A 14,733-nucleotide genomic window follows, 5' to 3' on the forward strand; every position below is an offset into this window, starting at 1 on the left:
CAGTCAGACAATGGCACTGTATACCAGTAGTAAAAATTGTGGGTGCACGTAACCCCAATATATTCTTTGAATTCCCAGTCAGACACTGGCACTATATGGTAGTAGCAAGAAATGAGGGTATTTGTATTCCCAATATATTCTTTGAATTCCCAGTCAGACAATGGCACTGTATACCAGTAGTAAAAATTGTGGGTGCACGTAACCACAATATATTCTTTGAATTACCAGTCAGAAACTGGCACTATATGGCAGTAGCAAGAAATGAGGGTATTTGTATTCCCAATATATTCTTTGAATTCCCAGTCAGACAATGGCACTGTATACCAGTAGTAAAAATTGTGGGTGCACGTAACCCCAATATATTCTTTGAATTCCCAGTCAGACACTGGCACTATATGGCAGTAGCAAGAAATGAGGGTATTTGTATTCCCAATATATTCTTTGAATTCCCAGTCAGACAATGGCACTGTATACCAGTAGTAAAAATTGTGGGTGCACGTAACCCCAATATATTCTTTGAATTCCCAGTCAGACACTGGCACTATATGGCAGTAGCAAGAAATGAGGGTATTTGTATTCCCAATATATTCTTTGAATTCCCAGTCAGACAATGGCACTGTATACCAGTAGTAAAAATTGTGGGTGCACGTAACCCCAATATATTCTTTGAATTCCCAGTCAGACACTGGCACTATATGGCAGTAGCAAGAAATGAGGGTATTTGTATTCCCAATATATTCTTTGAATTCCCAGTCAGACAATGGCACTGTATACCAGTAGTAAAAATTGTGGGTGCACGTAACCCCAATATATTCTTTGAATTCCCAGTCAGACACTGGCACTATATGGCAGTAGCAAGAAATGAGGGTATTTGTATTCCCAATATATTCTTTGAATTCCCAGTCAGACAATGGCACTGTATACCAGTAGTAAAAATTGTGGGTGTATATAGCCCCAATTCTATTGCTAGGGGACTTGCAGGGTATTTCTGGGGTGAAGGTGGGGGGGCACACCGTTGGAACGGGTATCGGGGTATATATCGGGTATACGGGAATACACTGACAGTGTATTCCATTCAGGATCCTGGGAAAGCTGGGTTGCGGCGATTGAGCCCGTCAGTGCCACTTTACACTGACAAGCTTCTCCCTGGAATTTAGCTCTTATAAGAGCTGTTGGTTGTCTTCTCCTTCCTATCCTAGCCTGTCCCTGCCTACCCAGAATCTAAGCCCTAGCTAGCTGGACGGAAACCTCCGTCCTCGGTGAATTGCAAGCTCAGAATGACGCGAACCTGGGCGGCGCTGTTCTTTTAAATTAGAGGTCACATGTTTTCGGCAGCCAATGGGTTTTGCCTACTTTTCTCAACGTCACCGGTGTCGTAGTTCCTGTCCCACCTACCCTGCGCTGTTATTGGAGCAAAAAAGGCGCCAGGGAAGGTGGGAGGGGAATCGAGTAATGGCGCACTTTACCACGCGGTGTTCGATTCGATTCGAACATGCCGAACAGCCTAATATCCGATCGAACATGAGTTCGATAGAACACTGTTCGCTCATCTCTATTTATTAGCACATTTTCTTTCTTCTGCGCTCCTATATATTTCTGGTTGACAACAACAGTTTGTCACATGCTTTCTTCTTGACCTGTTGCTAGTCAACTACCCAAACAAATATGGGCACGCTCTTCCACAGAAAAGGCAAATTATTCTCCCCAATGGGTAGCAACTAGAGATAAGCAAATCCAAGATGACGAAGTGTAATTTGATCTGAATTTCAAGAAATATTTGATTCATATCAAATCCGGATTTCCTCACACTTTGTGGTAATGAATCTCACAGCTCCAATTGAGGGTTTTAACAAACATGACCGCATCCAAGGTGTTCTGCCATGCTACATGTCCCCCTCGACACACCCCTGTGGCGAGATCGGGGGGTGCTGTCATGATTAAAAAAAAAAAAAAATACTGATACTCCATTGTCCTGGCCTCAGCATCCACTCCATAGCTCTTCCGGCCGGTGTCTGAGGTCCTGCACATCACTGCTGGGGTCTGTAATTGAGCCCCAGCGGTCACAAGGAGTGCGCCAGCATAATGGTGTCATTATGCTGGCGTAATGACATAATTGTGCCCCACATCACACAATGGATAAGTAGGAGGCCCAATCACAGGCCCCAGCAGTGATGTCTGGGGAACAGGACGTCAGACACCGGCCAGAAGAGTTCCGGAGTGGATGCTGAGACCAGGACAGGTGAGTATCAGTATTTTTTTTATTTTTAGTCATTTTCCCTGGGCCTCTGATTATTATACTCTGGGGTCTGAGGAGACCCCATAGTATAATAATAGCACCTGCTCAAGGGGAGGGGTCTTGGGAGCATATACTACTGTGCAGGGGCCATGATTTCTGTTTCAATAGGCATACGCAGCAATATACTTGTGTATAGGAGGATGTCAGCCTTTTCAGATGTATAGGCTGACAGACTCCATTCAAGGCAGGATCAGCCAGGTATGCGGAGGGACAGCAACGGGGCAGACCCAGGATCACTGGTCAGACCCCAGGCTGCTGAAAAGGAACAGCAGCATCCCCCAAAAAACATCTTTGGGGTTAACACCCATGATTGGAGCTCAGCTCTGACCGAGGGTGTTAGAGGACAGTGTCAGCCGATACATATGACTGGCACCCGCAAAGCAGGGTGCGCACACAGTTTATCTGCTTCCACATGATTTGCGGCGTACTGTGCCGTACTATTAGGGTGGATGTTGGGAAGGGGTTAATGCAATTTACCGTGAATTAATTCGGATCGGATCAAATAGTATTTGAAAATTTGGCGAAGCCTAATTGAATTTTTGAAAAATTTGCTCACCTCTAGTAGCAACCGTATTATAGGATCTTTTGATAAACTGAATGCATATTATCTCTTGAGCCTTGTGTACAAACAATAATAAAGTATGCAGTAAACCAGAATGAGATATATCAAAGACATTGTGACGAAGATTCTGATACCGTCATTATGAGTATTATAATGAATGTATTATTGCAATTATGTACCATTATTTCTTTTTTTAATGTAGTAGCAACACAAGTTATAATATTTTTGTAAAACAAATCTTTATAAACCAACCATAGTCATTTAGTCTATTAATGTCAATGTATTTTAGATACCATGGCATTTGCCATTTGTAAGTGTTTCTACCTGTCTTTCCCTATTTAACAGACCTTTGATACATGTTGCGTTTTCACACGGTTCGTTTTTCCTAATAGGCAATCTTATGCTTGAGAGGAATCTTTACAGGTCAGTCCACTCTCCTGCATACTCCTGGGTGCCATTTATTTAAATGCTGCGCTCCTCATAGACACACAAGTGCTTTATATATGTCCACTCTCCATCTAGGCTATCTGTGACTCATCTGACACTAGGAATGGCTATGAGAGCACGTTACACGGTACATGTGCTTGAAACAATTTGTCATGAAAGGAGATTAAAGCTCCATGCCTCCACTCTATGTGCCTGAGACAATCTACACAGGACACGCAGCACCTCGGCAGCTGTTAGCAAAGTGCTGCATTCGGAGTGCTGTATTGTGAGCCTGCAAGACGAAATAGAGAACAGAGAATTCTAAATGCACAGGTTCCCTTCAGACATTTGCATGCTGTTTGACAGTGTGACTTCTGGAGCCCTGCTTCTGATATCTCCATCATCGATCGAGAAGAGAAAGGGAAAACGTAAGTTAGTGTTGTCTCATTTCTTTCATAAAACCTGTTATAGAAGGGATGGTGGATATGAAAAGCATGTCATAAAATGAACATGTGCTAAAACCTGTACAGCTTACTTTATTTCTAGTGAGGTCCAAGATTATCAGATATACCGGTGAGCTGTAGTAAGGCGGTATACACACACAAAGAGGGATGCTTCTTTCTAATTAGTTACAGTAGGCTTTCCGTCTTGTGGAAGAATAATTGTGTTACTATGCTGAATCCCTAATGGCTTTGAAATCCTTAAAGTGGTAGATCTGACATCTGCAGAGGAGACATAGCTGTAATTAAGATGCTGCAAATGTTTCCTTGACATAGCTGATTCAGGTAGAAATGTTCTCTCTTTGGTAGGCGAGGATGCATGGCAGAGTTGTTATGATGCATTAATAAGAAGTGATGGGAAGGCAAGAGACAGACATAATGGCATGGAGTAGTTATATATCATTTTGATAGGGTAATCTTGGCATGACATAGAATCTGTTAAGAGTTACTTTAGGATGCCCTAGGGCTTAAGGAAGAGAGCAGAATTTATTAACTGCGGAATTCCAATATCATATTTGGAGAAGGTAAATGTTCTGCTTTATGGTATTGATCTTACCATTTAGAAGAAAACTACCAAGCAAGTTGAATGCAAGACTTCTGCCGATAGTGTAGCTTATATTTTTGCAATTTTAGTTTAGCTCAACATATCAAGAAAGCACTTATACTCATATTTACGTAGTGTTTAAGATGTATTCACATATATCGGTTATGTCTATCCCAGACACAACTGATGGCATGTCATGTACTGGTACAGGACCAACATAGCCAGATATTGGAGGGAGATGCTAAGTACCAAAGCAGCTGCACTGGATTGCGGGAAAAAATCCATATTAAAAAAAATTGAGGAAAAACACCTTTCAAAGAAGCTTAGTTGGTAATTAAAGGGACTCTATCATTGGGAAAACTCATTTTTAACCAAGCATATACTTGCATAGCCTTTAGAAAGGCTATTCCACACATACCTTTTGTATGTTAATCTCCTCAATAGTTTTTGAACGAGCCCATTTTTATTGATATGCTAATTCGCCAGCAACGCGTACCGGAAGTCTCAGTGAGCACTCCTCTCTCTGGTGTGTTTGACATTTTGCAGAAATTGCTGAAAAAACAGAAGTAGATGTGTATTAACTATGGTATAAACACTTCTTTGTCTAGTACCTACTCTCTGTTACCATATCCAGCAAAGCGATGATTCCATAAAACTTAGCTTTTATTTAGTTAAACTCAGGGCCCCTTCACACGGCATAAGCGCGCCGCTCATTTAGACACGTATACACGTGTCCGAGCATGGCGCTTCAAAACAGAGCCCATTGATTTCAATGGGAAGCGCGCGTATATGCCGATATTTTTTGAAGTTTTGATGTTTTGAAGTGCCGCACACGGACACGTGTATACGTGTCTAAATGAGCGGCGCGCTTATGCCGTGTAAAGGGGCCCTCACATTATAAAATTCACAAAAAGCACATGTGATGTTTAAAAATTCCCCATATGTTGTTCAAAAACGGCTGACACGTTTCGGAGACGCTCTGTATTAAAAGCTACAGGAAGCGACTAGAGGCTGTTATCTTTGCAAAAGGAGGATCTACTAAATATTAATGTCACTTTTCTGTTGAGGTGCCCATACTTTTGCACCGGTCAAATTTTGGTTTAATGCATATTGCGCATTTTCTGTTAGTACAATAAACCTCATTTCAATCCTGAAATATTACTGTGTCCATCTGTTATTAGATATATCAAACTGAAATGGCTGTTGCAAATACCAAAATATTTAGAACTAAAAATGATTAAGATTAATAGGGGTGCCCAAACTTTTTCATAGGACTGTATATATATATAGTTGTGAAACTGCTATGTATGTACTGCTATACTGGGGAGAATTATTACCGCTATACAGATAATTACCAGACAATACACATAATGTATAGACCAACACCACCTCTATACAAGGCCCAGATAGTACATGACCTCCACACTGTAACTATCTCCATTACATTGTATAGTGAATCAAAGACCATAGCTGTGCACTACACAGACTTCTAACCTACTAAACATTAATTAAAGGGTTTTCTGACCCCAAATTGACTCTTTAATACTGATAACCTATCCACAGGACAGCTCATTGGTATGTCAGTATATAATCTGTCAGGATTCAACACCCGAACCCCACACAGATCAGCTGTACTAATAGCTTAAAACAAAACAAGTCCAGCTCACCAAGTATGCTTGTATAAACTCTGAATCCAGGAGGCACAGAAACCTTTTGGATTTCAAGGTACAATTGCGAGTATATAATGGATAAATTCCAGTTTCAACTGCAATGAAATGTATCCAGACGTATGTGGTTCAGTAAAATTTAACTTTTATTCCAAAAACAGGTTAAAAAAGTCACATCTTGACTTCAGAAATCAGCTTACATAAGGGCTACGTGTTTTGGGACTGTGTCCCTTCCTCATGGCATGCAATTATACTAACGGCTTACAGGTGCCAGACGCTGCTTGAGGACAAGATGCTGCACCACTACTATTAAAGTAATAGGAGCAACACTGCAATTACCCAGAACCACCACTATACAGAGGATGGCGCTGCTGTGCCCCTCCTTTTGCTTGAATACTAGCAGTGCTGCATCCTGTCCACTGGCAGCTTTCAGGTTGGACTCCGGCAGTTCACATACTGATCCTGTGTATCCTGTGGACAGGTCATCGGTATCAAAAATCAGTTTGTGGCTTAAAAACTCCTTTTAAAATAGTGATTTAATAATACTCTTTCCTGCCCCCAGGAATAACAGCCCCCTTTTTTGCCCATATGCAAAACAAATCACCACCTTTTGTATTGCCTTATGAGTTATTATAACGCCCCCTTATAATTAATAGTCCCCGCTTATGAATAATAGTTCCCCCTTAATAGTTTGTTCTTATAAATAATATTCCCCGCCCCCATCAGGAATAGTTTCTACTTATAAGTAATAGTTCCTTCTTACAAATAGCCCCCCCCCCCCCTTATAAATAAGTTCCTCATCCTTATAATAATCCCTCCTTATTAACTATAATTCCCCAGCTGGCCTTATTATTAATAGTTACTCCTTACAAATCGCTCCTTCCCCATATATATATATATATATATATATATATATATATATATATATATATATATATATATATATATAATAGTGCCCCATGCCTTATTAATACTAGACCCTCATTTTATATTTAGCTCCCTTATTTATAACAGTTCTCCCACTGGCCTTAGTAATAGCTCCTGAAAAATTCATATATATATATATATATATATATATATATATATATATATATATAGCTTTATTAATAATAGATTCTCCTTATAAGTGTAATATATATATATATATATATATATATATATATATATATATACTGCTCAAAAAAATAAAGGGAACACTAAAATCACAGATCCTAGATCTGAATGAATGAAATATCCTCGTTGAATACTTTGTTTTGTACAAAATTGAATGTGATGACAACAAAATCACACAAAAATCATCAATGGAAATCAAATTAATTAACCAATGGAGACCTGGATTTGGAGTCCCCCCCCCCTCCAGGAGGCCCAGGAGAGGTAAGGGAACATAACAAACAGTGTTACTTTCCTCTCCACGCTCCTGGCAGGCATCGGGCCAAGTTGTCTGCTATCCCTGACATCACATGACCGAGACCTACGTACGTCATAATAGAGAGCGCAGGAATGCAGCAGGGGGTCGGTCGGTCAAGATCTTCGGTGTTGGTCAGGAGGGGGGGGGGAGAGAGGCATGTTAAAAGTTCGCCACGGGGCCCCGCCATTCCTTGTTACGCCACTGTCCTGCACGGTGTTAGGCTGTGAGCACAACCCCTATCTGTGGACGTCGGGCCCTCATACCATCCTCATGGAGTCAGTTTCTAACTGTTTGTGCAAACACATGCACGTTTGTGGCCTGCCGGAGGTCATTTTGCAGGGCTCTGGCAGTGCTCCTCCTGTTCCTCCTTGCACAAAGGTGGAGGTAGCGGTCCTGTTGTTGGGTTGTTGCCCTCCTACAGTCCCCTCCACGTCTCCTGGTGTACTGCCCTGTCTCCTGGTAGTGCCTCCAGCGCGTCACGTTGCACCACAGACTGTCCAGGAGTTGGCAGATGCTTTAGTCAAGGTCTGGGAGGAGATCCCTCAGGAGACCATCCGCAACCTCATCAGGAGCATGCCCAGGTGTTGTAGGGAGGTCATACAGGCACGTGAATGCCACACACTACTGAGCCTTATTTTTACATGTTTTAAAGACATTACATCAAAGTTGGATCTGCCTGTAGTGTGTTTTTCCACTTTAATTTTGGGGGTGACTAGAAATCCAGGTCTCCATTGGTTAATAAATTTGATTTCCATTGACGGTTTTTGTGTGATTTTGTTGTCATCAAATTCAACTTTGTACAGAACAAAGTATTCAATGAGAATATTTCATCCATTCAGTTCTAGGATGTGTTATTTGAGTGTTCCCTTAATGTTTTTGAGCAGTATATATAGGTCCCCGATTTATTATGACTAGTTCTTTTCTATACATACCCCCCTGTATAATAGTTCCCCTAGAGTTATTACTATTCTCTCCTTGCAAATGCATATATATATATATATATATATATATATATATATGTTATAGTAAAGCTAGTTAATAAAGATAGGGGAACTAATCCCCCTCATTCTTATATAATAGTCCCCCTATGGTTAACAATAAGTTCACCTTATAAATAGCCCCCTCCTTTTATAAATTACCCTAGACTTATTAAATCGTATCCCTGTTAGTAAATATGTGCCCCCTTATCAATAATAAAGCCCTTTAATTTTTCAGAGAATAATAAACCTTTAACTCACCTTCCCAGGCTCCCTGCTAAGTCCTGACGCTGAAGTCTATCTGTGCTAGTGGCCTCCGCAGCAGGACCTGTGATGACGTCATTAGACCACACCATGCCCCCTCCACAGGTCATTCTCCGGAGTTCTCTATACAGTGTTCTATGTCAGAGCAGGGACTTCAGTTCCCTGGTCTGTCATAGATATTTGTAGTATTGGTGTGCATTGCATAGCACGCCAATACACGTGTAACTAGGGTTCCCATGATCAAGTGGTGCTGCAGATCCCAGTCCCCCCACCCCCAATGCTGGCTCTGGTTATATGTAATGTGTACTTTATATCAGGCAATTCTCAAAGTGCAAACCCCATTGCTTTAATCTTCTTGATGTAAAAAAATTGCTGTTTTATAACTGTACAAGTACCGTATTTTTCGGACTATAAGACGCACTTTTTCCCCCCAAATTTCGGAGGAAAATGAGGGTGCGTCTTATAGTCTGAATGTGGGATGGCCGCGCTATGGGATGTGCTGTGGGATGGCGCTATGGGATGTGCTGTGGGATGGCAGCTAAGACACTCCCCGGCATCCGCCGGTCTATTACAGCAGATGCCGGGGACTGTCTTAGCTGCCGGGGCCTGCGGATTGCCGCGCTACTGCCGCTGAAGAAAACCAGCGGTGACAGTAGCGCGGCCATGCTGCAAACCCACTCCTCCACCGCAGGTCCCGACAGTCAGTTAGCCCCCCCCCCCCCCCCCGGCCTCATACCTTTAGTGATGCAGTCCGGCTCCTGCACGGCGAGGCCGCAGGAGCCGACCTGTTCCGATGACAGCCGGGAGCCAAATGAAGGCTCCCAGGCCTGTCATAGATATATATTACTATCGCGGCTGGTCTATGACCCTCCGCGATAGTAATGTATAGAATCTCCCATAGACGGCAATACACTTGTATTGCCGTCTATGGGACTTGCAATCAAATGATTGCAGGTTCAAGCCCCCTAGGCGGGGGATATTAAAATAGTAAAAAAAAAAAAAAAAAACACTTAAAAAAAATATAATAAAAAATAAAATAAATAAAAGTTCACCTCCTTTCCCTAGAATACATATAAAAGTATAACATTACTGTGAAACATATACATTAGGTATCCCTGTGTCTGAAAATGCCCGGTCTACACCTGGCCCCACAAAAAAACGCCCTATACATCCCCGTACAGCTGCAGGGTCACCTGTCAATGTGGCCTTGCAGCTGTTCCAAAACTACAACTCCCATATATTAAATATTTTACCATTTTTTGCCTGAAAATTTTTTTTCCCTATTTTTCTCCTCTAAAACCTGGGTGCGTCTTATAGTCCGAAAAATATGGTAAGTAAAGTAATGGATGAATCAGCATCAATTTTCTTCAGTTGGTTTAATGTTGCTGATTCTTTGGGATTCACTAAAAATAGTTCACTGTTATGCAACGTCTACATAATAACTGGGCCATATGCACTCGAATTGCTAGAATTGTTCATCTGATTGTCTAAAATAAGATTGTCTATTAAATGATCATTCATCTCCATTACCAAGACATCTACTGGGAATCATAATCATTCTGAGATCATGAAACCAAAAGTAAACTAGACCTTGAGACGTCCTTTGTTGTGAAGTTGTTATAAATCCATTCAAGCATTACTTGGTTATATCTCATCTGAGTAACTAACTAATATGAAAGCCATAAAATCACCTGCAGGCAGGGTGGAAGTACAGTAACAGAGGATCAGGATGCAAGCCCTTAAATAAGTGTAAAGACATGTTAAGAGTGGTTGGCTGTCTCTAAACTTTATCTTGTTGTGACACCTCTTTCTTAGTAGGGAGCAGTAGAAAAATAATATAAAGGGCACTGTGACCAAACACAGTTGAAAGTAAACCTGTCATCACTTGATATGTCGGTTTTAGAAAAGACTTGTATTCCCCATGAAGTAACAATTTTGGAACATGTTTCTTAAGTAGGCAATGTTGTTTCAAAAACGATTTTATGTTCTATATGGTCCTGGAGCTGTTTTTGACTGAGAGCAACAGGGCTCTTTCATACGGCGGAAAGGTTTTCGGTCGTGTGGTTTTTTTGGCGTTGCTAACTGTGACAGGATGCCGATGCAGTGCCTGTGCATTCCATCATGGAATCCCACTCCTGATTAAGCCCGAATGAATGTGCCAAACAGGAGCGGGTCTCGCGCTACGGACAGCGTTATATCATGTCTTATACTCCAATCACCTCTAGAGATGCAGTCACTATTCTGCTGTTACATCATCACTTATACTCCAGTCACATCCAGAGCTGCAGTCACTATTCTGCTGTACATCATGTCTTATACTCCAGTCACATCTAGAGCTGCAGTTACTATTCTGCTGTTACATCAGGTCTTATACTCCAGTTAAATCTAGAGCTGCAGTCACTATTCTGCTGTCACATCAGGTCTTATACTCCAGTTACATCTAGAGCTGCAGTAACTATTCTGCTGTTACATCAGGTCTTATACTCCAGTTACATCCAGAGCTGCAGTCACTATTCTGCTGTTACATCAGGTCTTATACTCCAGTTACATCTAGAGCTGCAGTCACTATTCTGCTGTTACATCATGTCTTATACTCCAGTCACAGCCAATTCTGCTACATCTGAGATGTAGCAGGATTCAGCACACAGTCAGCTCTGCTGCAACTGAGGGTGTGTTATGGTCAGCAGGGTTTATAAAAAAACCCAAAAAACTAAACAACTGAAAAACCCTGCGGAGCCCTCTGGGCTATTGACTGCTAAAAACTTGGTGTGAACAGTGTCTGACAGTTGATGTCACTGCCAGCTAAATTAAACAACCAGGTTTGCTCTGTTAACAGTCACAGAGTCCTGTGCAGTCAGAGCAGCCGCACAAATAAACAAACTGGCTAGCCTGAACTCCAGGACTAGCCAGAGACCAAGTAAACCCTGTGTGCAGTTGTTCCACCCAACCACCCAGGCAACTACTGCCAAGCCCACTCCCAGTCACCCTGTCTGAGAAGGAATGCTAGCTGATCCTACTGAGTTTTACCACAAACATACAAGGCAGCATGCTGCCTGACTAACAGTGCCATTGCTATCTCAGGGGTACATTACTAGCTAGGGCCAATAATGTTTACAGGCTGGAACCCATACATGCACACACACACATTCATTTCAGGTTTCAGAATGTGATCATAGAGCGCCGGGCGTACAGACCAGCCCCCTTATATAGGCAAGGGGCGGTCACCAGCAGATAGCCCAGCTGCCCAATCCGAGCGCCCATTGGTCGACACACCAGTCCATCAAAGACTCGACCACACCCGGCTGTTGCAAGGCAGGTTAACCCTTGCAACCCTGGACTGTGCAGAGGAACAGGCAGCGACACCCATCTCATGGCGTCAGCTTCTGCACAATCCTAACAGGGTGTAGCAGAGCTCAGCGTGCGCTCATCGCTGTTACATCTCATATGTAGTAGGGTCCAGCATACACTCAGCTCTGCTGCATCTGAGGGTGTAGCAGAGCACAGCGGGCGCTCAACGCTGCTACATCTCAGGTGTAGCAGAGCTGTGCGCTCAACACTGCTACATCTGAAATCAGACCAGAATGGAGACTGCTGTGGACCAATCTCTGTATGGAATTTGGCCAATCAACGCTGGTCAATGCATTCCTATGGGAAAAAGTCAGCTCCCGCATATCGCAAGCTTACAGGGATCCCAACATAATACAGTGACTTGGGCATGTTAGATGCCCCCAGGCATGCTTCCCCTGCTGTCCCAGTTGCATTCCAGGGTGTTGCCATCATTTCCTGGGGTGTCATAGTGGACTTGGTGACCCTCCTGAGTTGAATTGTGGGTTCCGCTGAAACGAAGCATTTTTCCCCATAGACTATAATGGGGTTCGATATTCGTTCGAATAGTTGAATATTAAGCGGCTATTCTAAACAAATAACGAATATTTTACTGTTCGCTCATCTCTAGTAACTCTCTGACAGATATCCTGGTTACAGAACCCATACTACTTGGTTACAAGGCAATAAGCAACTGTACAGTAAGGGGTACCCAATTTTGTGGAGCTATACTGTGAATGGGGGAGAATTTATTACCTGTAAGAACAACTACGTAGTTTATGCTGTGATGTGTAACTGTAGACCATATTACATAGGAAAAATATTAGAATTGTCTTTAAAGGCGCTAAAGTTATATTAAACTACCCCCCCATTTTAAAATAAAACTCTAAAAAATAATATGTTAAACTTATCTTATGTTAAATAAGTTAAACTTATATGTTAAAAATGGCACGGGTGCATGCGCAATAGCAGCAGTAGTAGTAGCAGCATGCTACTGCACACACACCCGCGCCATTTTTTATCAATGGCAGTTCGCGAGCGCTGGAGGAAGACGGGTCCCGAAGACATCGCTGGAAGAGGAGGCATGGCTGAAGATGACATCAGACCCTGAATGCCCGCCCACCGTGCTCGATAGATAAATTTAACATATTATTTTTCAGGGTTTTATTTTAAAACGGGGAGGGGGGGGGTAGTTTAATATAACATTAGCAGTGCCTGAATAGCTTTTTTAAAGGCTATTCACGCATATGTGGGACTCTATCAGCATAATTTTGCTGATAGAGCCTCTTTAAGAGGTTTAATGAACATATATGCTCTATAAAAACAGGCTGTGGGTCACCTAGGGTGTAGCTATGGTAACAGTCACTACCAGGCCCTAGACCCAAAGTTACTTCTGAAACATTAAAAATATACTATTCTAAAGGTAAAAGAACAAACATTTTCCTTATACTTAAAGGTAAAAGGGTAGAGGCCCCATTACAGATTTTGCATTGGGGTCCTGGAGCCCATTATTTTCATGTCTATATTAATCTCCTGCCAGCCAGCTTTGTGTTCAAGGGTTCTGTCGAAAGAACTTTCTGAAGGCTGCACCCCATGTTATACTAGTGCGATTTATGAATACCAAGAAAATTGCCTGATACTGAATCCATAAATCATAAAGGAACAGTAGGCAGCAGATTAGAAATCAACCAGGACCATAACAGAATTAATGTTTTGTAGGTATTAACACTTCAATAACTGGTCTCTTCTTTCATCACTAAATAGTAAGTAAAGACGAAAAAAAAAATTCCTTATTTATGAACGGAATCAGATCAAAGAACAAAAGAATTTGTTGTGTTCAAAATCTTATAAAAGTCCATCTCCAAGATGTGAAACTCAACCTACGGTTCATCTGATGCTTGTTACATGGCAAATGTTCTCCAGCTAATTCAATAAACCCAGTTACATAAACAATGTTATAGAATATGCAGGTATAATCTGGAGCTTTAGATGATTAAATTGTAAGGTTTATTTAGTGTAATATTGATGGATTATGTAGATGCTTGTTATATATGACAAAAAATATTGTTTTACCTTTAAATGACGTTTTACTGCATTAAAGTCAAACAATCATGTTGGGCCAGGGCCACATAGTGTGAACATGCTGCACAATCTCCCTAGAAATTCTGCAGTACATTCTGATGACATCCACACATTGTGGAAATACAGCTGCTGGGAGCCTATCGTATGCTTGTCTGGCATACAATGCATTGTATTAGTGATCAGGTCTATAAACTTATTAAAATATTTTTGCCCTACTACGAACGCCATAGTGGGAAAAAAAATCCCAACTCTGAGAACTGGTTTTTCCAGCAGGACAATGCCACACAGCTAGGTCAATCAATGTGTGGATGAAGGAGCATCACATCAAGTCCCTGTCATGGCCAGCCCAATCTCCAGACCTGAACCCATTGAAAACCTCTGGAATGTAATCAAGAGGAAGATGGATAGTCACAAGCCATCAAACAAAGAAGAACTGCTTACATTTTTGTGCCAGGAGTGGCATAAGGTCACCCAAATGCAGTGTGAAAGACTGGTGGAAAGCATGCCAAGACGCATGAAAGCTGGGATTAAAAATCATGGTTATTCCACCAAATATTGATTTCTGAACGCTTACTGAGTTATAACATTAGTATTATTGTTTCTAAATGAGTATGAACTTGTTTTCTTTGTATTATTTGAGGTCTGACAGCGCTGCTTTTTTATTATTTTGACGATTTCTCATT

General features: G+C 41.7%; 1 protein-coding gene across 2 annotated transcripts in view; it reads left to right on the top strand.

The window, feature by feature from the left end:
• Window positions 1-14,733, top strand: part of ARHGAP24 (Rho GTPase activating protein 24) — a 525,659-nt gene that overhangs the window by 52,965 nt on the left and 457,961 nt on the right. The window contains exon 1 of one of the 2 annotated variants that reach the window (XM_075284641.1): window positions 3,498-3,712. The exons of the other annotated variant lie outside the window; for it this stretch is intronic. Coding sequence (XP_075140742.1) covers window positions 3,610-3,712 — 103 coding nt within the window. The 5' untranslated portion in view covers window positions 3,498-3,609. Of the gene's footprint in view, window positions 1-3,497; window positions 3,713-14,733 lie in introns of those variants that run through there. 2 annotated transcript variants of the gene reach the window in all.

This window comes from Leptodactylus fuscus, chromosome 1, assembly GCF_031893055.1.
Source record: "Leptodactylus fuscus isolate aLepFus1 chromosome 1, aLepFus1.hap2, whole genome shotgun sequence".
NCBI classification, from domain to species: domain Eukaryota; kingdom Metazoa; phylum Chordata; class Amphibia; order Anura; family Leptodactylidae; genus Leptodactylus; species Leptodactylus fuscus.